This window comes from Pteronotus mesoamericanus, unplaced genomic scaffold, assembly GCF_021234165.1.
Source record: "Pteronotus mesoamericanus isolate MK-2021 breed Mesoamerican mustached bat unplaced genomic scaffold, CSHL_Meso_final contig_25, whole genome shotgun sequence".
Classification (NCBI taxonomy): domain Eukaryota; kingdom Metazoa; phylum Chordata; class Mammalia; order Chiroptera; family Mormoopidae; genus Pteronotus; species Pteronotus mesoamericanus.
The window spans coordinates 36,439,866-36,462,651 of record NW_026555105.1 but is presented as its reverse complement, the minus strand read 5'-3'; the positions used below and the strand labels follow the sequence as shown (position 1 = coordinate 36,462,651).

At 51.4% G+C, this 22,786-nt stretch overlaps 1 protein-coding gene across 5 annotated transcripts in view; it reads left to right on the top strand.

The window, feature by feature from the left end:
• The window catches only part of RRBP1 (ribosome binding protein 1), a 73,096-nt gene that overhangs the window by 43,004 nt on the left and 7,306 nt on the right, over window positions 1-22,786 (top strand). For 4 of the 5 annotated variants that reach the window (XM_054574088.1, XM_054574086.1, XM_054574090.1 and 1 more), the window contains exons 3-15: window positions 1,741-1,889; window positions 3,808-3,930; window positions 9,004-9,156; window positions 10,037-10,155; window positions 12,383-12,536; window positions 14,324-14,462; window positions 16,398-16,576; window positions 16,741-16,775; window positions 19,156-19,246; window positions 20,045-20,137; window positions 22,178-22,270; window positions 22,351-22,434; window positions 22,578-22,667. In XM_054574088.1, coding sequence (XP_054430063.1) covers window positions 1,741-1,889; window positions 3,808-3,930; window positions 9,004-9,156; window positions 10,037-10,155; window positions 12,383-12,536; window positions 14,324-14,462; window positions 16,398-16,576; window positions 16,741-16,775; window positions 19,156-19,246; window positions 20,045-20,137; window positions 22,178-22,270; window positions 22,351-22,434; window positions 22,578-22,667 — 1,502 coding nt within the window. The remainder of the gene's footprint in view (window positions 1-1,740; window positions 1,890-3,807; window positions 3,931-9,003; window positions 9,157-10,036; window positions 10,156-12,382; window positions 12,537-14,323; window positions 14,463-16,397; window positions 16,577-16,740; window positions 16,776-19,155; window positions 19,247-20,044; window positions 20,138-22,177; window positions 22,271-22,350; window positions 22,435-22,577; window positions 22,668-22,786) is intronic. The other variant, XM_054574089.1, reaches the window with a different exon arrangement.

Genomic DNA, 22,786 nt, shown 5'->3' with positions numbered 1-22,786 from the left:
TTGGGGATGTACTGGCATGTAGTGTGTCCATCTCCCAGTCATCAGTGTGGGCTTAGTGCTGCTGGTGTAGTAAGAGAATCTCGAAACCCAGAAATACATGTGGTCCTCACAGAGGTCCAGATTTCTGGTTCCTACTTCCAAGTCCTTTTTTCTTTCAGTTATACTTCCCTGACTTGAGAAGCATAGAGACAGCACCATTCTTACCTAAAAGACCTAATGAAAAAAAAATGTAGTTATGGTTCTGTAAAAATCATGTAAAATATAGTATTTATATAAGGTTGGAGAAGGCCATGAAAGTTTCTGGGAGGGGAGGGGAATTAAATTTTTCTGTACATAGCTTTGGATTGTTTCACTTGTTACAAGTTTTTATTACTTTATTCATTAACATATCTAATAAAGTTTAATATAATGGCATTATAAAGTTTTATTAAAGGTGTATTAGAATGACACTGTCACAGAATACTCTCAGAAACGGTTTGTGGACAGGGTGTCTTGGGGGTCTGTCTCTTCTAGACCTCCAGGAGGGAATGGACATTATCGAGACTACTGGGGTGATGCCTGTGAAGGAAATGACATTTCACAATGAAGTATGGTTGCATTACCTTGATGTCCCCTTCATCCCAGCAGGGCAGTAGGCGCCTTAGGGGCCTATAAGGATGGTCTTCAAGAAGAGCCTTCAGGAGAGGCCTCAGCCCCTAATCCCTCGGAGGCCCCTGCGGGAACAGGGGCTGTTTTAGAGGACTTCAACAGGGAGTGCTTTGGGGGTCCCCAGGGCTGAAAAGGAGCAGACTGGCCTGTCCAATGGAAACACAGTGTGTGCCACATATGGAATTTAAACCATCCTAATAGCCACATGTAAAAAGGCAAACAAGAAACAAATGGAATTCATTTTCTTTTAACCCAGTTTACCCAAAATATAATAATTTCAACATACAATCAATATAAAAAATTATGACAGATTTTACATTTAATACAAAGTCTTTGAAGTCCAGAGTATATACCCACTTATAACATACCTCAGTTCACACTGCTACGTTTCAAGTGCCCAGTAGCCCCATATGGCTGATGGCCAGTGTACCAGGCAGTATAGGAGTAGACCTTTCTGAGTGAGGACAGGAAATTGTCTGTGTAGTATCAGCTTCAGAGGGGGCAGTCTTACTCCAGTGGTACCTTTGAAACAAGTGGTTCTCCTCCTTCTGGAAAACCCTGGCAATAAATGTCTGTCAACAGGCTGAGGGAGGAAAGCAGGAAGCCTGTAAACCGAAATGGTAACAGTGAGGTTTTTTCCAGATAGTGAACTAGAGAGTGTTTTTGGTTTTTTGGTTTGTTTTTTTTTTCTTTTGGCTTAGCTCTACTCAGAATTTTTTCTAGTGTTCATAAGTTTACCATTGAAGTTATTTTATATTTTATATATATTTCAATGAAAAGTCAGAAGGCTCAAGGGGACATGCTTCCTTCCCCCACCCATCCACCCATATTCATGACATCCTTGAGCTCTTAGTCCTTTAATGTCACTTGGTTATTTCTGATCTCAAGATTTACCAAGGTAAGACTTGGTGACTTAAGATATTTTCAACTTATGATGAGTTTCTGGGGATGTAAACGCATCATTAGTCAAGGAGCCATACCCCAGGCAGCTAGACAGAGTTCTTAGCTCTGACTGGCCCCTGCTCCTTCGGGGTGGGATGGACTTGGTTGCTCATGTCTGTGTGTAAGTCCTTGTTCCTTCTGTCCACACAGGCCCCCCGGACACTGACAGTCCTCTCTGCCTCCCCTACAAGACATTGGTCTCCACGGTCGGAAGCATGGTGTTCAGTGAGGGTGAGGCCCAGCGGCTCATTGAGATCCTGTCTGAGAAGGCTGGTGTCATTCAGGATACCTGGCATAAGGTGAGCCCACCATACCCCACCCACGTTCAGTGGTCTCTGCAGCTGGCCTGGGTGGTTTTGCCCTTCCCCCTCCCTCTCAGGGACCTGTGAGTTGTGATGGTTACCTGGTCCTGGGGCAAGCCACACCTGGCTTGCCAAGCTGCACAGGGAACAGCCTCCACTTAACTTTCTTGGCAGAACCCCGCTGCCCTTTCTCAAACAGAGGTTGCATAAATGACCCTGCAGATTCTTTGGCTTCTGCCACAGCCTAGCCATGGCTGAGCCACTAAAATACAAAGAGCCAGGGCAGAGCTCTGAGTTATAGGGAGCCTGGGGGTAGAACACAGGAGCTGGGGCCTGGCTGGTTTGTGGCAAGGGCTCCAGGTGCAGGAATATGTGTAAGGACACACTGTGAGAAAGGAAACCCTGTGATATGGGCCCAGAAGCACCTTCCCTCCTGCTGTTGGGGGCCAGTTCAGAGGCTTGCACCCACCCTGTGGTACTTTAGCGAATGAGCTGCTGCTGGGAAGTGCTGCGTGGTACATGTTCATTTGACCCTTAATCAGAATTGGATGCAGACTGGTGCAGCCACTGTGGAAAGCAGTGTGGAATTTCCTCAAAAAGCTGAAAATGGAACTGCCTTTTGATCCAGCGATTCCCCTGCTGGGACTATACACTAAGAATACCAAAACGCCAATACAAAAGATCCTATGCACCCCAATGTTCATAGCAGCACAATTTACAATAGCCAAGTGTTGGAAGCAACCTAAATGCCCATCAGTAGATGATTGGATCAAAAAATAATGGTACATATACACAATGGAATACTACGCAGCAGAAAGAAGAAAAGAACTACTACACTTAGCGACAGCATGGATGGAACTCGAGAGCATTATGCTAAGCGAAATAAGCCAGGGGGCGAAAGACAAATACCATATGATCTCAGCTATAAGTGGAACCCAACCAACAAAACAAAGATGCAAGGGAAATAAGACCAGCAACACTGAAAGGGAAAGAAACCAACAGAGACAAGAGGAAAGGAGGGCGGGGACAAGGAAGGGAAGGGGAAAGTCAAGGAACATATAGCAAGGACTCATGGACAAAACCAAAGGGGAAGAGCTGAGGGAGGGAAGGAGGGAGGGGGCAAGGGAAAGTGGTTGGGGGATAGGCAGAGACAAATGTATTTGAAAAAATAAATTAAATAAAAAAAGAAAGATATAAAAAAAAATTGGAATTGTAGGTAATTTTGATAAAGAATTTTGTGGCAACTTGGTGATTAGAGATGTTGAGAAGTGTCCTGAGAGGCCAGTAGGGGTTCCCTCCTCCTGGCCTTTGGTGAGCTGTGATGTGTCATGCAGTCTCAGGGAGTTGCTTACTCAGCATGAGGCAGGGAGGGGTGGTGTTCGCAGGATGTTTCCTGGGTATGAGTGGCTAGAGAAGGTCAGGATGACCACTCTCTAAGGAGAGAGTCGTGGACTCAGCTTAGGATACTGTCCCCAGAATACACTTTCCCTCCCATCGCTTCTGTGCTTCAGCCAGTGGCCTATGGGTTTCATGCAGCATCTAAGGGGTGGGCACTTAACCAAAAACAATGGCCACTGCCCTTCGTGGGGCAGGAAGAGGCCCTGACTACCACTGATCCGAGTTAATGGGAAACACCACACTCCAAAAAACTACTTCAAAGATTTAGTGCTTTTGCCAAGCAGCTTCTATGCACATGGGTCCTGGAGGCCTTTCAGACTGGGTGGCTAAGGCAAGGGTGCTTCCCCCCCCCAGAAGTGTCTGGAGTCAGGATGGCACCTGCTTATCTTGAAGTTTCTGTTCCCACTTCATGAGGACACTGCTCTTTTCCTGGGTCAAAGTGTGATTGCTGGGTTGGGGGGAACAAACTGAGTGTCTCTCGTACCCTCTGTTAACATGGCTCTGTGGACATTTCTAGGCCACTCAGAAGGGTGACCCTGTGGCGATTCTGAAACGCCAGCTGGAAGAGAAGGAAAAGCTGCTGGCCACAGAACAAGAAGATGCGGCTGTTGCCAAGAGCAAACTAAGGGAAATCAATAAGGTATAGGCGAGTGCATGTGCTGTCCTGAGAGTCCCTGGACTGTAGAGTTGACGTCCCTACTGCAGCTCCTTGCTTGGGCCTGCCTATTCTTACTGCCCCTCAAATGGGGACGCACTGCCACTGTGTGAAGCCTGTAGAAGGGAATCTCTATAGGATGGTAGCTTCCTTCTCAGAACTAAGAATGCAGGAACATTAAGTGAGGTTAGGGCCCTCAGTGTGTGATGGGGGTGGACCATAATGCCACTGGCTTGTCCCACAGTGATGGGCCATTGTTTTAGAGTATACACCCTGAAAGGAGGATGGGCACAGTTGATCCGCAATTGTTTATTTTGAGAATTGGAGGAAAAATTGGTGGGGTGGTGTGTGGACAGGCTGCTGTTCTCTGTTTTCTGATGTCTGTGAAGCCATCCTGCAGGGGAAGTCTGGCTCCTTGCATCAGCTGATGGCTTGGTATGTAACATTTGTACTCAATGAACAACAGTTGGATAAGTCAGGATACATGCACAAGGGCTATTCTCCCCCTGCCAGAACTCACTCGGGCTTCTCCACCCCTCTCTTGAGGAGGAAGTTGTGGTGCCCCGGCCCATGAGCTAGGTTTTCCCAGCAAACTTCTGAGCATTGCTCTTGCCCTCTCCCTATTTACCTGCCTCTGCCCTTGGTGCAGCGGGTACAGCCTGGGCCTCAGAATGCCCCACAATGTCTGGGCTGCAGCCTCTTCTCTGGGCACCTCCATCTGCTCACCCGAGAAGAATCTGAAATGGGTCACCCTGAGCTTCTGTCTTACATTGGAGGGATGTAGCTCCAAGCCAAATGGAAAGTTTGGTAGGGAATGGCAGGAGTGGAAGATGAGCCTTTGACTGTTTACTCTTTGATTAATGCTGTGCCCAGGAGAAGGAAAGAAAAATGCAGGGCTCTGTGGCCTTTGGTAGAGTTTGGTAGCTTCTGCCCAGGGGGTGGGGGTGCTGTCTCTCAAGACTTTCCACATGTGACCTTCGCACAAGCCCATCTTGGTTTCTTGGTTAAGTGCAGGGTGGCTGGAGCCATTTGCCCTGCTCCCAAGTGCCGATTGTGCATGTCTCTTTCTGGTGGACATGCTGTATTGTGCCTTAGGCCAAGAGCATTTATACCATGGAGGTGGGCCAGTGCTGCAAATCAGAACCCTCCTCCCTGAAAGCCAGCTGACCAGCACACCACTGGTTGAGTTTGTGGTTTTAGGAGACATTCTTTCATATCCTCTTTCTGGACAAACTGAGAATTTGTTGGTACCCATAAAGTAAAATTCAGGTGAGGAGAAACAAGAGTTGAGTGTTTCCCTGGCTGGCTGGCCATGTGGCTACCTGGCTAGTTCTTTGTCCCAGCACGTTGAATTTAGAATGGGCTGCAGGTAAGAAGAGTGAATAAATGCAGTCTCTGACAGTGATGCTGGCCTCTCTCTTCCCCATTGCTGGTGTCTCCGGCCACCATGGGCAAGTGCCCCCTGCAGAAGGAGAACCCTTAGATACTGGCCCTTGTGCTGGACACTTAAACTGTTCTCCCTCAGTGGTGGCGGCTTTACGAGATTTCCAAAATCACAGTGACAGCTAATCTATAGACACTCTCTTCAGATCTAGATGCATTTCCAGCCCTCCCCTTCTAGATCTCTCTCTGGCTGCCAGCTGCGGGGGCCTGGGAGCTTTCATTTCACTCATCTCGCCCTCTAGGAATTGAGGCCTTGGCTCTGAGGTAGAGATTCTGGCGGTGTGTCCAGCCCTCCTTTCCTCTGACAACATCCTCTTCGCTGTAGCCAGAGGAGGTTCTCTTGGGCTTTCAAGTGCTAATCTGATCCTGTGAGGCCCTCTTTAAGCACTGGCAGTGGCTCCCAATCTCAGACCCAAGTCTGTACCCTGAGCTCCATCTCTGGTCCTCTTCCTCCTCTTCCATTAGCCTCAACTGCCCTTCACTGCCTGACTGGTAGGAAATTTTTCTCTGTCCTCGAAGACTTAATTTACCCTACCTCGGGAACCTTCCTGGAGCCCCCATTTTCTTTTCTCAGCACAGAGGTCATCGTTGCAGTAATGTGCCATTGTATCGGCTCTCTGGTGACTCTGGCTGCCTTGTTTGGCTCAGCTGAACAGGCTGCCTGACAGCAAGTGGCTACTGAGACTTGAGGCCAGCTAAGAGGATGCCTCTGATGGTTGTTGCACTGCCATCTTTCCTCCCTGTGCTTCAGGAACCCATGGGTATTGGGTACCTGCATTTCTCTGTTGCAAGTTTTAGACAGATCTGATGTGTTGACTTTGTTCTTGTCATTATTTCTTAATCCAGCACCTTTGAGGAAAGTTATATAAGAAACTAAATTATTGAGAATGTGGAAGTTCCTCTTTATTCCCGACAGGGATAGGATCTGGTTTCCTCCACATGTCTTCTTTGTCCTTGTGGATTGTTTCCTGTGGTGGATCTGTGCTTTGTGAATGGGTGAAGTTTCAGAAGAGCTGGGCTCAAGGACTGTTCCATGCACCAGCTGCAGAGTTGTTAACAGGCTTAGGCACCCTGAGACCTCTATTCTAGCCTTCTGAGAGTCTTTTGAGCCCTATGCATGGGTTTGAGGAACCATACATGGCTCTGGTACAGCCCTCCTTGAAAACCATCTTTCTAGCTGTTGTCTTCTTGGGCACCGGGTGCCCTGTCATAGGATGTCTAGCCTGAGGCAAAGCTCTGCACTAGACCCCATCCTATGGTTTGTTCTACCTGGGAGACCCTTAAGGTGGGTGTGCTCCCAGGGGTGGGGTGGGAGATATTGGTGGTAGATCTTTTTTATGGGAACCGCCTACTCTCTGTGCCTCAGCAGGCCTGGAAACTCACACCAAGCAGGACCTGTTCTTGGACTGGAGAGCAGAGTGCCATTTCTGAGCCAGCAGTGCTTGTGATGGTGCCATGACTCCTTTCCCAGCCCAGCCCCCACTCCCAGTGGGCATACCGTTCAAGAAAATGAATCTGACCCTTGCACCTGAATTAAGAATTTGACAAACAAGAAGAATCCTGGGATTCTGAGTTCTTAAAAGAAAAAGAAACCAAGGAGGGCTAAACAAATGCCCTGAGGAAAAGATGGTCTTTCTCTGCCCTTTAAAAAAGCCAGGAGGTGAAAGGAAGGGAAATACCATTGAATTCTGGTGGCCTTCAGGTTATGTTCCCACCAGATTGCCAGCGTTATGCCCCGAGCCCGGCTGGATACCCAGAACTGTACAAGTTCTGCCCAGGGTGAGGAAGGTTGTCCTTAGATGCTTAGTGCCAGCCTCTGTCTGGGTATCCATTAGCCAGCAGAGGTGGGCAGAGAGTGACCCGCATGTGACTGCACCACCTGCTGCTGGTGTGGCTCTTGGTACTCCAGTCTCTCTGAGCTTTGGTTTCTTCTGAGCCTGGATCCTGTTCTAGAAGGGGTCTCCCTGCGTTGCTACTGTGTGGAGTTTTGCTGGTCAGGCTGGTGGGGGCATGTATATTAGAGGAAGCTTGGTGGAACTTCGAATTCCTGCTAAGTTGCCCTGTCCTTCTTTGGAGCTGACAGGTCAGCTAGAGGAGTGTGAGGCACCTTGTCGTTTCTCCCACTTTCTGGACTCACACACCTCTGCCGCGTACAGTTGCTCCCCTGCCTGAGACAATGTCTCCTTCCCAAGGCTCAGTGAGCTCAGCTTTAAAATGGGGATCAAGAGCCTCATCTTACTCAGAGAATTGAATGAGGCACCTGCTTGTCCCAGGGTGAGGCATACAACGTCAGCCACCCCTCCCATTTCTGTAGATAATCAATGAAGTGTTTCTGAGCCTGGACATCATGCTTGTGTGGGCTCTCACCCTGGGCGGAGCCAGGAGAAAGATTGTCTTTGGAAAGTGGGACCAATGGGTCCTAGGTAGTCCAAAGCAGGGGTAGACCGGTACTGGTGTGTGGCCTGTTAGGAACCGGGCCACATAGTAGGAGGTGAGTGGCGAGTGATCATTTGAAGCTTTGCTAGGATTACCTCCTGAGCCTTGCCTCCTGCCTGTGCCCCCCTACCCCATCTTGCCCTTCCTCGGAAAGATTTTCTTCCACGAAACTGGTCTCTGATGCCAAAAAGGTTGGGGACCACCGGTCCAAAGGAATACCAGGCTCACAGAGCAGCTCTGACACCCTGTGGCAGCCCTGATGCTCCCAGCTCCTCTCCGGGCCTCCAATTCTCTCCCATTTCAGACAGGAGGGACACTCTGGCCCTTTGGGATGGGTCTCCCTGCAGCCCTAGCCTGCATTCTCTCATTCACTGCCCAGGATGGAAAAGGGACAGAGCCTTGAATCTCCTGGGACACTTGCATCCCAGTCACACAGGCCAACTGGACCCACACCAAGTAGTTGCCATTCTGGCTGGAGGCCACTGGATGAAGAGCACCTGCTTGCACTGTGGTTCCCTGCTTCCACAATGCTTAAATCCACTGCCATTCCTTCTGGGATGACACAGATCCCAGACAGCTTCTGTCTCTCTGTCTGTCCTTCCCATCCTGCGTTTTGCCTCTGCCTAAGCCTCTGGGTCCCCAGGCCCAGCATCCTGTGTTCATCGTGGTATCCAACACTGCCCAGAGTAGACACTCCTTTTCCTGGGGTGGAGGGCTGTGGGGCCGACCCCCCAGCCCAGCCATAAAAACTTGGAGCCTTGTCAGTCCTGACAAAGGTACTCAAGCAGAGGTAGGCATTCTGGGGCCTGGATGTCATGGACCAACCCAAATGGGGTGTCACAATCCCAGTGGGACTGAGCCAGTGTCTCTGGAGAGCCCAGGGACAGCATGCTGTGTTTATTTAGCTTCTTTCTATGTCTACTACATCCATAGTGGCCAAGGCCTGACATCCAGCCCTTAACTAGTCAGGCCAGGAGGTTTTTGGGGGACTTCTGTCTCCTGCTTGCTGTTCGCTGTGGCTGGCATCGATCTGCCTGAGAACTTGGGAAAAGAGGTCTTGTGGCCCTGCTCCAAAGCTCCTCCTAGCCTCAGCTGATGCTCTGGGTTCTGGTGATCTTGGTCCCATCTGAGAAGCTCCCGCCCTTGCCTAACCAGCCTTCTGCCCTTTGCTTTCTCCAGGAGCTGGCAGCAGAAAAGGCCAAGGCAGCAGCTGGGGAGGCCAAAGTGAAAAAGCAGCTGGTGGCCAGGGAGCAGGAGATCGCGGCTGTGCAGGCCCGAATGCAGGCCAGCTACCGGGAGCATGTGAAGGAGGTTCAACAACTGCAGGGCAAGGTGGGCAGGGGTGGCGGGGCGCCATCAGGGGACCAGGGAGGGTGGGAGTGGTTCCCAAAGGGCAGTTTAGGATGCCCTTGGGGGTGGACATGGGGTGGGGTGGGGTGGGGTACACAGAATCTGGTTCAATTCTGGAGGAAGCAGCTGTTTTATCTGGCCATATACTGGCAGCCAGCCTACCTTGTGTGTTCAGTGTTACTAACCAGGAAGATGTAGCATACATTGTTAAGAGCACTTTTTGAAAGTAGTCTGCTCCCAAGTGGCCAGCCCTGTATCCCATCTCCTGGGTCCCTGTGGGTCAAGTTCTCAGCCTTCATGTGACAGAGTAATGCTGCCTCTACCTTTTCCACTTGAGGTTGGGAGAATCACCTAAAGCAAAAGGCCTAAGAACAGCACAGCCCTGGAATGGGGCTAGGAGAAGGCCTGTCCAGCTTGGCCTGTGTAGTAAGAGCCTTGGGCCTTACCTGCTCAAACCTGCGCACTGCTCAGGGTGGACCACAGGAAGCCAGAGGGCAGGAACTGAGGTTCCCTTGGGTTAGTCGTAGGCTGTGGCTGTGTCCTTTGTCTCAGGCCTAGGAGGCGAATGTGTGGAGCATGTCTGGGACTCTGGGCTAAGAACTTTGTTACCTGGAGGCCGTAAGCTGGGAGGCAGAGGAGTGAGGAGGTGTGTGGCTGGGGTCCACTCTTGGCCCCAAGCTCCTGTTGCTGGAGCTGTTCAGTTTTCAGACCCCTTGTTCTTAGAGGTCCTCCTCACCTCTTGTGGAGAAGCAGAGCCCTTGGGGGTTTGGTCTGTAGGCTGTGATCTCACTAACCTTGCTTCAGAAGTCAGCTCTCTCTGTAAGGCCATGCAGCACTCTGATACCCCATCAATGATTTTCAGATCCGGACTCTTCAGGAACAGCTGGAGAATGGCCCCAACACACAGCTGGCCCGTCTGCAGCAGGAGAACTCCATCCTGAGGGACGCCTTGAACCAAGCCACGAGCCAGGTGGAGAGCAAGTAAGCTCAGTGCTCCCAGCCATACTCTGCTCAACGGCACAGTCCAGGGAACTCTGGAGCTGGGGAGGATCCCCGAGTCTCTTGCAAGGCTGCAGTGGGTGCACTCTAGTTTCTTACTGGATCTGGGACTGGCTCTGCCCTTCTGTACCTTCCCATTTGGTGCTCCATTCTGATCCTCCATCTCTTGTCTGGTTCTGAGCAGCTGAGCCTTCCAATGCATGGCTGGCATCCTCTCACATGTCCAGGCGCAGGGAGAGGTGAGCTCCAGCATGCCCATGCCCCTGTGATAAGCGCCTCTCAGGTCCTGTCTGTGGCTGGCATATGCTTTTCTTGGGTGAGCAGATATTTCTGCAGGATGTCTGTTTTTTACAACATCCTGATTTGAGGCTTTCAAAAACTGATTGTGGCCCAGAGTATCAAGGCCAAGTAGATTGTCTAAGATCAGAGTTTGATGTGGTATAGGGCCAGAGTGTCTTGATTCTCCACTGGGGATGAGGTCTCCTGAGCTGGAGGGACATGTGCTTTGATGCATTGGTGATAGGTACTGTTTGACAGCACACCAGCCCAGCCTGCTAAGCAGAGTTCTTGATCTCAGTGTTGCCTCTTTGGACCTGAAGTGCTAGGAGGTACGCAGCAAGTAGGCCAATCCCAGAGAGCAGCACAGAGCCTCACGATGCTAAGGATACCTTAGCATTCTTTTGATTCTCTAGTTTGAGCTCTATGGTCTCAACAGGCTGGCCCCCCTGCATTTTCTTTTGATTCACTTTTATTTGCCTTCTCTTGGTCTGAAGCATCCTGAAGGGACTTTCTGGGCTTCTGTATCTCTAGAACATCTCTCTATGCCAAGAGGAGAACTGATTAAGGCTGAGAGTGCAGGCCCCTGAGGGTGCTTTAGCTGAAGTCAGGGGGATAATGTTGGCCCAGGATGTAGACTGGGAGGGAAACCAGTGCCCACACCTCTATTTTGCTGATGGCCTTCTTGGCATGGAGTGAGACCTAAAGAACACATTTTCTAGGCTGGTTTCTTCTCTCTGGTGGTCCCCTCTAGCTGTGTGTGTGTACAAATCTTCATCTTTATCCTGGCCTGTTGTTTGGGTTGGAGGTTTGGGTGGCGATTTCTTCTCTGCAGCCATAAACAGAAGGTGAACATGGGGATGGAGGAACACTCTGGCTTTCCCGTCACATATTTGCCATGGTGTCCATCCTGGGGAAAGCTTTAAAACATGGATACCTGACGGCCGCTGACTCTGTCAGTCTGTGCAAGCTGCCCATGTGGGATTGGTATTCCCAGGTCACTCCCAGAGCTTTAAACCAGTCCCAATGGGCTGCCCACCCAGCCTCTTTATTTCCCTCCCAGGGTCCTGGAGTCTGGCCTGTCCCGTGAGCTCTGCAATCTTGAATCTTGATACTGTTTTGCATGAGCTGATAGACCCCCAGAGGGCCTGGATGGCTTCCCTGGTGCAGATGAGGAAATCCAAGTCCAGAGGTGGGACTCCCCCTCATCTCCCACCATCAGACAGAGCTGACCTTGGCTGGATTCCTGCCTCCCAGAGGTGTGGACAGTCTTGTCTGTCCCCTTCGTCTTGTCTGGTGCTGTTCCTTGGCTGGACCATCAGTCCTGTCTTGAAGAGAGGTGTCTAGAGAAGGAAGCATGCTGATTACACTAGAAAAGGCAGTTGAGCTGCCCCTCTTTTGCTGTCAAGAAAGTTTTCTTCCCTCCCTCCTGAACTTCTCTCTGGTCCCAAGACCTACCTTCTATGCAGTGTTGAGGGCTCTGTTTTGTAAAGTGCCTCAGGCTCCCGCTTTGGGTGGCCTCCAATGAAACAAAGTGCATGGACTCCCAACAGACTACTGTCCCCAGCCCTGCGGGGGTGTCCAGACAAGGCATTCTGCATCCCAGGGTTTGTTTGGACCCTGATTGGCAATGAGGAATAGAGTGTCTTGCCTTTTTTCTATCTGAATTTCCACATGCCTGGGAGGGGCACCCGTGGGATATCTTAGTGCACATTATGCTCTTTGCTTTCTCTGGTCTACACACCTGGCTGATAATGCAAGAGGGGCTTTGATAATAGCTCCAAGATTTGGTTGAGTACTTAGGAAAGAGCAAGTGCCCCAGAGGTATGGCTTATATCATCGTCCCAGTCAGCCAGGGGCAGCTCTCAGGCTGGCAACAGCTGACTTGAGCCCTCTTCTGTCTTTCAACTGGGGGCTGGTGACTGTCTTACAGGCAGAACGCAGAGCTGGCCAAGCTCCGACAGGAGCTCAGCAAAGTCAGCAAGGAGCTGGTGGAGAAATCGGAGGCAGCACGGCAGGAGGAGCAGCAGCGGAAGGCTCTGGAGACCAAAGCAGCCGCCTTTGAGAAGCAGGTTCTACAGCTGCAGGTGAGTTGCAGTGGTGGCCACCTCAGTGCCCTGTTCATTCCACCCACCAAGTCTGTCTGTGGAGCAGGGATGGGTCAGGGCTTGCCCGGCCAGAGTCGTGCCTTCTCAGCCACGCTGACAGCTGGAGACTAAGGCAAGGCTGGAACTGGAATCCTCAGCCTTGGCCTCCTGAATAATAGTTATAGCTTGCTAGCTTCAAACAGGTGCTTTCTATGTGCTAAGCATTGTTCTAAGCACTTTACAAGTATTGACTCAGCTAATTCTTATTGTAACCATATAAAGTAGATTCTGTTACTATCTGGAATTTACCCATAAGGAAATTTGAGGCACAGAAAAGTTAAGCAACTACCCGAAGCTTACGCAGGATTTCAAACCCGGGTCTAGCCCCAGTGCTGTGTTTGCTCTCCTGTACTCACTATCATCTCCGGTACTACAGCTTCGGCCATAGCCATCCAAACTGACATTAGCGGTCTCTGGCTTCAGGGCCTGGTGAGAGTCCTTCCTTCTCAACCTCTGAATGTGACCAAGAAGCTCTTATTTTCCCAGGAGGATGCCCTTTCTCCAGAGGAAGGAAGTATGTCCTCCTGTCCCCAGAATGTACTGGGCAGTATCTAGTGTGGCCACATAGCTGCCTATGGGCCTGATTGCTTCTGGGTTCCCCAGCTGGCCTGTTTCAGGGCAGGGTGACAGGGTGTGGGGAGCCTTGTTATCATACCTGCTTTTCATTTAACTTTTCTCAATAATGAGAAATCCTTCCATCCTGAAGGGCTTTGGGCCCTTTTTCTGCTCAGTCATTGAAAGTAGACTGTAGTGCATAGGGCAATGGGGCTGTCTTGTAGAAGGGACTAGAATGACAAACAAAACTGTAAGACTGATGCTTCTGTGTATAGAAGAGACTAGAGAATAATATGAACAAATAAACGCGGTTTGGATTGTTTAGGTGGAATTGAGGTGGATAATTTGGTGTTTACTGATTTTCATATGAAGCAAGTCCACCGAGACCAATGAAATCCGAACCACTGGTGAAAATGGCCATGATTATGTTTTAAAGGTTCCCCGGTAGTTCTGGGGCTTCTGGTGTCCTGGATGTTGTCATTACCTGTGTTATTTCTAAGGACCCAGCCTAGAGCCAAGGCCTGGGCCTGGCTCTTATCAGTAAGCCCTAGACTCTTGAGCATCTCCTGCCCTCTCAGGCCTCGGGGTACTTGTCCTCAGCCTGGGGCCACAGCAAGGAGTCTGTTCTGGGAGTGGCTGGCCATGGGTGGTGAGGGAGACCAGACCATGGTATTGACAGTGAGGCCGCTGATATCTGCTGCAGGATTTCAGAGCTTCTGTTTTCCCATCTGTAACATAGGCATGGCAGTAGTATGTGTCTCATGGGGTGGCTGGGGATTAACCATGTGACACGTACATAGTGCCTAGAACAGTGCCTTGCACAGAAAAAGAGCTCAGTGTGAACTGTACAAGTGTGAACTGTACAAGGGCCCACTCAAGAAATCTCCAAGTTAGACTAGGGGTTTAAGTTGTAGGGAGAATCTCTGTGTGCCATGCTGGAATGAACTTTTTTCCTTTTTGTGACTGTGCTTTTTAACCTGAGGTCCCTGACAAAGCTCTTCAGGGCTAGGGTGGGCATGGCCTCCTGGCTTTTTCCAGAGGATGAACTGACTTTAGAAATCCAAGCAGGTTTTATAAAAGTCACTGGGGTGGACGGGAGGGTGTCCTGCCTGTCCTCAGAGCTAGCTGAGGTTCTGGCCTCCCTTCTGTATCTGCTTGTGCCTGCTCTCCAGGTGTCTCACAAGGAGAGTGAGGAGGCCCTTCAGAAGCGCCTGGATGAGGTCAGCCGGGAACTCTGCCGCTCGCAGACCAGCCACGCCAACCTTCGGGCGGACGCCGAGAAGGCCCAGGAACAGCAGCAGCAGCTGGCTGGTGAGGGTCGAAGCTTGGCTTAGAGGCCCCCGGAAGGGGAAGGGGGTTCTGTGCTGCGGCCAGAACCCATAAAGTGGGCCAGTCCTATTAGTCTCTGAAGCGGGGATTGTGCCCTGTCAGGGGACAGACTGAAGCTGCATGGTTGAGGCTCACTTCCATGGGAGAGCGGAATTGGGGTGGAATCTGTGAGGGCTGGGTGAGGGGGCAGAGCTTCTGAGGGCAGGATGTGGGGAGGATGGGAGGAGTAGCCTTTGAGGGCTGAGGAGTAGCCAAGGGTGCTGCTCTCTCCAGCCGTGTTTGCTGTGGAACAGTCATGGCTGTGGTTAAGCCAAGGTGCTCCTGAGATTGCTGATTGCTTTCTTGCTGACTTCTTCTGGATCTTTCTGCCTCTCCTGGCTCAGTTTGCTCAAGAGGCCAGGTTTGGAAGGTGGGCCTGAGGTCTGCCTGTGCTCACAGGTCTGCTTCAGAGTCAGGAGAGGATGGCAAAGTTGGAGGCACTAAAGGCCTCTAGAGAAAGAAGACATACAATGTTAGTGACAGCCTGATGGTCATTTGCTCACCATGAGGGGTGGCCATGGGCTAAGCACTGCTGTGGGCACCAGGGCCTGGCCAGGGATGAAGCAGTGGGCGTCAGGGCAACATTCTGGCAGGAAAGACAGACTTAGGTAGATAGATACATGTTGACAGGGTCAGACAGCCTTGTGCTTGCTCTACAGACTTCAAAAAGACAACATGACCTAGAGTGGGGTTGGCAAGCTGTTTCTGTGAAGAGCCAGATAGTAAATGTTTTTGGCTGTATGGGCCAGATGGTGTTTGTGACAACTGCTTTGCTGCCATAGTGCAGATGCGGTCTCAGACAATATATAAACAGACAAGCCTGGCTGTGTTTCAGTAAAGCTTTATTTATAAAAACGGGTGGCCCATGGGCTTGGGTTGCTGAGCCCTGCTCTAATAGGCCAGGTGTGGCTTTAGATTGGGAAGTTGGTGAGGGGGGGATGCTTAAGCTGAAGTCTGGATGATGGGAAGGAAGGGGCCGAATGGTCAGCACAGGACTCCTGCAAACGGGGATGAACTTGAACTCGAACTGTACAAGAAATAGGTCAATGAAGAGTGAAGCAAGAAGGCAAATGGCCAGTATGGGGCCAGATGGGTGACTCCCCCCGTGAAGAGTTTGGGTGCTGTGTTCAGTGATGGGAGTGCTCAGAGCACTTGGCTCAGGGGGATGGAAGGATCCCATTTGTACATCTGGATGCTCTGTGCTGGGTGGAGAATGGACTGGAGGAGCAGCAGTAGCCCTGGGACCAGGGATGAGGCTCTTGCAGTCATTCAGGCCAAAAGGCAATAGGGCTAGACTTGGTCAGCCACAGAGGTGCTGGTGAGGGAGGGGTGGACTTGACAGACAGTGGATGTAGAATCCATAGGCCTTGAAGGTGGATGAGAGGTGGAGCACAGGAAAGCAGGGCAGTCATGATGGGGAGGTTAGAGGACTAGATTCAAGTTGTCTAAGCAGAGCTTCATTGGGAAGAGTCAGGCATCTGAGTCTGGGTTTGGGGATGAGACCAGAGCTTTGGGACTTTGCAGAATCATAGGCATGTGAATGACATTTAGAGCCATGGGACTTATCTGAGGTCACTGAGGAAGGACACACCCAGAAGCCCCCTGCCCTTGGTCTCAGCTAATATGAGCCAGTTTCCTAGAGAACAGATTTTTAGAAATTGCAACTGAAATCCATTTTAGATTTTTATCATTATTCCCATGAGTGATCTGAGGGTATTTTGTTCTACCCTAATGAATCCTCAAGAACAAAGCTAGTAAGACACCCCAGCGGTCAGAAGTAAGTCTTAAACCCCCAGGTACACAGCACTAAGGGGCAGGTGTGGTATCCATCCCAGGTGTTTGCTGCCCCTGACCCATTCTTGCTCCCCTCTGGCACAGAGCTGCACAGCAAGTTACAGTCCTTTGAGACGGAGGTGAAGAGCAAGTGCGAGGAGCTGAGTGGTCTACATGCACAGCTCATGGAGGCCAGGGCAGAGAACTCACAGCTCACAGAGAGAATCCAGTCCATTGAGGCCCTGTTGGAGGCAGGCAAAGCCCAGGAAGTCCAGGATGCTCAGGTCAGCTGTCACCTCCTCCCTGGGGTTAATAGGAGGGGAGGGTGAATGCCATCGAGTCCTAACCCCTTGTGTTGAGAGATGAGAGCAAATTTCCCCTCCCCTGACTAGTTGCTAAATGAGGTGAGTCTAATGGTAACTAAGGAGCTTTCTGTCTCTTGTTTCAGGCCAGCCAAGTAGAGGCTGACCAGCAGCAGGCACGGTAAGTGGAGGTGGAGGGCTGTGGCCTCAACACCGTATGGGAGAACCCTGGGAGCCAGGGCTTTCAGCAGGGCACACGACTTCCCTGGCAAGAGCCCCTTTCAGAGGCCTCTGCCTTTTCTTCATTCCTCCAGTGACTTTGAGGGCAGAGGATAGGCCTGGTCGGGAAAGAAGACAGCCTTGCAGAAAGCTCCTTATCTTCTCTCGAGGAGCAAGACTAATCTGTGTGGAGAGGGGCCAGTGCCTCAGCAGGGCATCCCCTGCCATCTTTCCACCTCTCGATGGGGAGGGACTAGCTGGTCGGGAGTTCTCACAGTGTCTACAGGTGAGGGACTTAAGAGACTGAAGTCATAAATCAAATAGGAAAAATGGTTACATACCCCAAATGGAGAACCTGGAAGGTGGCCCAGGCTTTTTGCATAGATTTGGGATGTAAGTATAGTCTGACATCTGGATGAGACGGCTCAAGTCCTGGCCAGAGTCTGTGGACCAGTTGTGTCCCTTAGCAGATGCCCATGGGCTCAGGAGGTGGGTCTTGGCTGCTTTGGCCAGGGCTCCACAGAGCAGCCATGGGGGGCATGAATCATGGAGGATGTCCCTTGTTCTGGCTGGTGCTGTCAGTGAGTCATCTCCCCTGTGTCTCTGCAGTCCATGGCCCATGTTCCCTGGTCACAGACTCCAGGGTTTGGGGGCTGAGGATGGAAGCCAGCTGCCTGGAGGGCCCAAAACACCTTGCAGAACCCAGACCCAAACCCTTTCCATCTTCCTTTCTCAGTGTACTTTTTTTCCAGAAAGATTGGGGGCATTTTGTTTCTTTTGATATTTTTGAGGGTAGAGAGGTTATATTTGTTTAGGTTTTTTCTCTCATATTTTAAGGTCAGATTCCGGCCACACAGCGAATTCCTAGGGTGTTAGTCGTGGTACAAATAGGGTTCATTCCAATTTTTTGCATCATGCAGATGTGTTTGGCAGAAATTGGGGTATTTTAATTTCCTTCTCAGACAATTTATCTGAACGTTGTGTCTAGACCAGGCCATTCTGTTTGGGGTGGATATGAGCTGTCTTGCCCTAGACACCCTAGAAGTCATCATCACCAACGGGGTGATTGTCAGTGTGTCCTTGCCACTGGCGTGCTGAGTTTTCTTCCTCAGGGCTTTGTTCTTCCGGGGATCCTGCTGGAGTAATTTGCTGGAAGCAAGCTGTTGCATAATGCAGGGGCTGGAGAGAAGAGCAGTGAAGGGTCCCATAGGAATTTTGAGGGTGGGGTCAGGATTCTACGGGCCTTAAGCCAACAACTGTCTTCAAGGCTGGATGCAAACTATTTAGAATAAAAATGTCACTTGGGGTATAGTGTGTATCCATTCCTAGCTATGGTGGTCGGGACAACCAGCGTGCTCAGCCCACGCTGAAATTGTTTACTCCTAGTATGCATGAGAATGGTGGTTATCAAAAAGTTTTTGATCATGGCCCATAATAAAAAATACAAATATATATGTCCCCATCTGGTGGCAGTGGCAGCCCTCCTCTGGCAAGAGCATCCTCGGTGCGGCTTCCTTACCACTTTCCAAGTGGCTGTGGTTGTGCTGATTCAGGTCAGCATGATCACTCTGGACTTTAGGTTTTATGTGTCCCCGGGGCCTTCTTGATCCTAAATCTTAATGCAGAAGGTGATATATCCAGTTGTCCATCTGAAGCCCATTCCTCAGAATAGCTAGTACAGTTGTAGTGTCAGCCTTTCACTTTCTGGATGGTGATATTGAATGGGCCATTGAATCTGGAGAAAAGTGTGAAAAGATGGGAGCAACATCTTGGGGGCTCATCTTGGCACTGCTGTCTCAGAACCAGGCACAGACTGAGGGAGGAGCTTTTGGGTCTCAGCAGAGCTAGGTTTTTGATAAGAGATGGTCCAGCTACACCCAGTGAGCTGCTGAGAATCATGCTGCTCAGAGTCTGTGGATATGGTCCCACAGTGAGTCACATGAGTCTGTAGCTCAGGTCCTCTGAGAAGGGCCAGCTGACAAGTTCTATGGGGACAGAGCAGGACCAGGTTGGCGTAGAGCTGTGTAACCAAGAGTGGACTTGACTCTCTAGAGGAAAAAGCTTTCCCAAAACTCAACTGTCTGGGTCCATTCTTGCTCTGGCCTCTGACCTTTCCAGCTTCAGTGGCCACTGTCACCAAGTGGGACTCTGGTGGCTTCTGGGAACTGTGCCCTGGTCCCTGGGCTTTCAGGATGAGTGAGGGGAGTGAGTAGCTGCTTGGTCTTCCCAAAAGCTTGTACCCCGTGAGGCAGGGAAATGGGAGGTATTCTGACTAGTCCCGAGACAAGACTGGGGGCTGTGTGCCCTCAGAGCCTGGCAGTGACCCCATTATCTCCCTTCAGCTTCAAGGAGCTGGAGTCCCAGGTGTGGTGTCTGGAAAAGGAGGCCACCGACCTCAAGGAGGCGGTTGAGCAGCAGAAAGTGAAGAACAATGTGAGTATCCGGCATGTATGTACTCAAAGATGAAGGGGCCAAGAACAACATGCATGTCAAAGGGCATGCATGTGCACAGGGTGTGGTGGGGCAGTGAGGCTGGCCTCAGCCTAGTATGGAAGGGACCTAGCTGCCCCTTTACGTTCTATTATGCTACTCACTGCTGAAAACCTGCCTTGGGGGTTTAGGGGGCCTCTCTGCCCCTCAGGTCCATCTAGAATCCCAGAGCAGACTCCCATTAGATCAGCTTGGGTCACGTGTCCCAGCATGGAGCCCCCATTATGGTGACAGAATGTGCCTTTCTAGGGTCACATAGTCAGTCACCTTGTAGTGGGGAGGCTAGCATCAGGGAAAGGGGATATGGAAGTCTCTCTCTGTAGGGAGTGGAGGGGTACAAGGGAGCCTTGGCTGGATCTTCCCCACCAGGCTGCCTACCTATCACCCCTCACGGAGCCTGGGCTTTCAGGTAGCTCTGTCTGCTCTCTCCAGAGGAGGCTCCACCTATTCTTCCCTGTGCCTGGCTTGGCCAGAGCCAGCCAATGAGTCAGTGCTTCCTGTTTCATGACAGGAGCCTCTTCTTTCTGCAGCACCTTGGCCTTGTACTAGTGCTGCCCTGAGAGAGGCCCAGTGGTTGTGGCCCAAGAGAAAGGGCATTTTGTCCCTTTGCAGGCTCCCTGTGGGATCCAGAGTAGGGTCAGAGAGGCTCTGCCCTGCTGAGACCCACTGAGGCAGCTCATGGGGGTGGTATGTCAGCTACTGCCCTGTCTGGCTGCTGACTTTTCAATGTCCTTTCCCCAGGACCTCCGAGAGAAGAATTGGAAGGCGATGGAGGCACTGGCCTCAGCCGAGAGAGCCTTCGAGGAAAAGCTGCGCTCCCTGACCCAGGCCAAGGTCAGAGTCCCATTCTTGCCTTGCCTGCTAGTGAAGACTCGATCAGCAGCACCTTGTGTAGTTTAGCAAAACATAAAACTCACACACTGCACGCAGCGCAGCCTTGGCCCTGGGGCATCCCAGAAATCCACACCAGGGTCTCTCCTAGGGGCCGGCACATGGAGTGCCCCAGCTTCTCCATTTCCTTCCTCCCTCTCACTGCTACCCCCCGATCTCTCCCTAATATGGCAGGGGGAAATGTACCCTTGGTTGCTGTTTCTCACCTGGGCCCTTTGCCATCAGAGGGCAGAGACAGAGGCCATCGGGGCTGTGAGCCCACCCAGCTACACTACCTCTGAGTGGACTCAACACTGGGCTGTCTTCAAAACCCTGATATTTTGTCTGATCCTGCTGCTTTCTCCGGCCCTCTGAAATCATGGTCCAGTAGGTTCTGTGGTTGCTGTATACAGTAAGATACAGAGGGGGAGGACATCTTTAGCAGCACTCAAGCCCTGAAATCCATATTGGTCCTGTGCTCCAGGTTAGAGGGAATGCAGGCATCTCAGTATCTTGGGCCTCATATCATCCTGGAGCCCTGGGCTGGGAGCCAGTGCTGAGGCTCTGGCTGGGGACATGGCCTGCAGCAGCAGCAAGTGGAGGCCTTGCCCACTGCTTCTCACCACACATTTCCATCCCTGATGTAGAGCCCCAGGTGGCCAGCTCTACCCGCTCAGTCCTTGCTTATGGAGAACAAATGTCTGTCCCATTATCAGTAGCTTTGCAGTGACTTCATGAGCCTCCCAGGAAACCCAAAGGTTGTATAAGATGGGGCCCTGAGACGAGGTAGGACGTGGAGGGCTGGCCTTGGGTCCCATTGTGGCAGAGACTACCCAGAGGTGACCTGGCCTTTCTGTTGGCAAATGCAAAATCTGTGACCAAAGATGTCACCTGACTTGCTCATCATCATACAGCCAGATAAAGACAGGAGCTGGCCTCAGGATGTACTGGCTCTGGCCTCGGGCTCCCATGACTGGGAACCTGAACAGTAGTTGGGGGTCTATGGCCAGCCATGGGCATTGTCTATGGATCACTGGGTGAGTCAAGGGGGTCTGCTTCTAAGACTTGAGTCCTGACCATGTGGCACTGTGGTCAGGCTGGGTGTCCGTTTTTTCAGGCATCCTCCCTACACACAGTCCAGAATACCAATCGACAGCTCTGAACCAGTCGGGGTTGCAGATGTTGCCCCTGGGGCTCAAGCTGGGTCTCAGGCCATGCTGAGATTGTGGCACAGCTGGCAGTAGGTTCAACCTGCTGGGTACAGGTTATTAGAGAAGACTTTCTGTTAGCCAAAAATCTCCTGCGGTCACCCCTTCCCTCCCACCCCAGGGTGCGGAGAGAGAGACTGTTATTTGTTTCCAGGGGACACTGCTATCCTAGGCTTTGCATTACAGCTCCTTTGGGTCTTAGGCTGTGAGTGGGAGCTTCAAGGAAGACCGATGGGGGCCCAGGCCCAGCATGGCACGGCCACAGCATGAGTCACACTTTCGGAAAGATGTGACCCTGACCAAGGTCTTATCCCCACCGAGTTTATTCCTGCTCTGCAAAGTGGGAGTACTGATTCTCCCTTCCTGCAAGGTTGCTAGTATCCCACCACCCCTGGCCAGCAGTAGCTTCTAATTCTAGCAGCTAGTGGGAAAGACACTAGCTTTGCCTCCTCCTTGGCTTCCACATAGCTTGGACACCCCCATCCCCATAGTGTGTACACACACGCATGCACACACGGAAATTGAGAACTTATTTGGCCTAAGTATCTGCTGGGAAGTGTTGGATTAACCCATACTTACCACGTGGGCCAGCCTGCTGTCCTCCTTTATTAGAACTGAGTCTGTTTAACATTGACCTGGCACAGGCTGTGGGGTGGTCATGAAGCTATCCACCTTCTCCTTTGACCCTTGTCCCTCCCCTTCCTGAAGTGGAGATCCCAGCATCTCTAAAACACTCCCCAGGGGTTGCTGTAAAGCTCCATACCTGAACACTGCCCTCCATCCCCTCTCCCTACAGGAGGAATCGGAGAAGCAGCTCAGCCTGACAGAGGCACAGACCAAGGAGGCCCTGCTGGCTATGTTCCCAGCCCTCTCTGATTCAGCCCACCAGGTAAGGAGGGGGGTCACTCCCTGGGACCCCACTGCTCATACAGAATGTCACTGAGCCCCCTTTGTACATTTTTGTTGCAGAATTACACCGAATGGCTCCAGGAACTCAGAGAGAAAGGCCTGGAACTGCTGAAGCAGCCACCAGTGAACACAGAGCCCCCCTCAGTAAGCAGGCCATAAACACACCCTCGAGGGGCTACCACTTGCTCTCCCATCCCTGGGAAGAGACATGTTTCGATTTCATCAGGTAGCCAGAGAAAGCTTTGTGCTTTTGGCTAAGTAGGCCCTGTTCTGCCATCTGCCCTTAGGACCTGGCCAGCAAGCTGAGGGAGTCTGAGGAGATCCAGAGCACCCTGCAGGCCGAGTGCGACCAGTACCGCACCATTCTGGCAGAGACAGTAAGGCGCGAGGGCTGGGGCCTCTACCCTGCCAGGGGGCTTCTGGGCCTCGAGGCCAGGAGGCAGGTGGTGGTATGGAAAAGCCCACTGACCCTTCAAAAATACCTGGCTTCACAAGC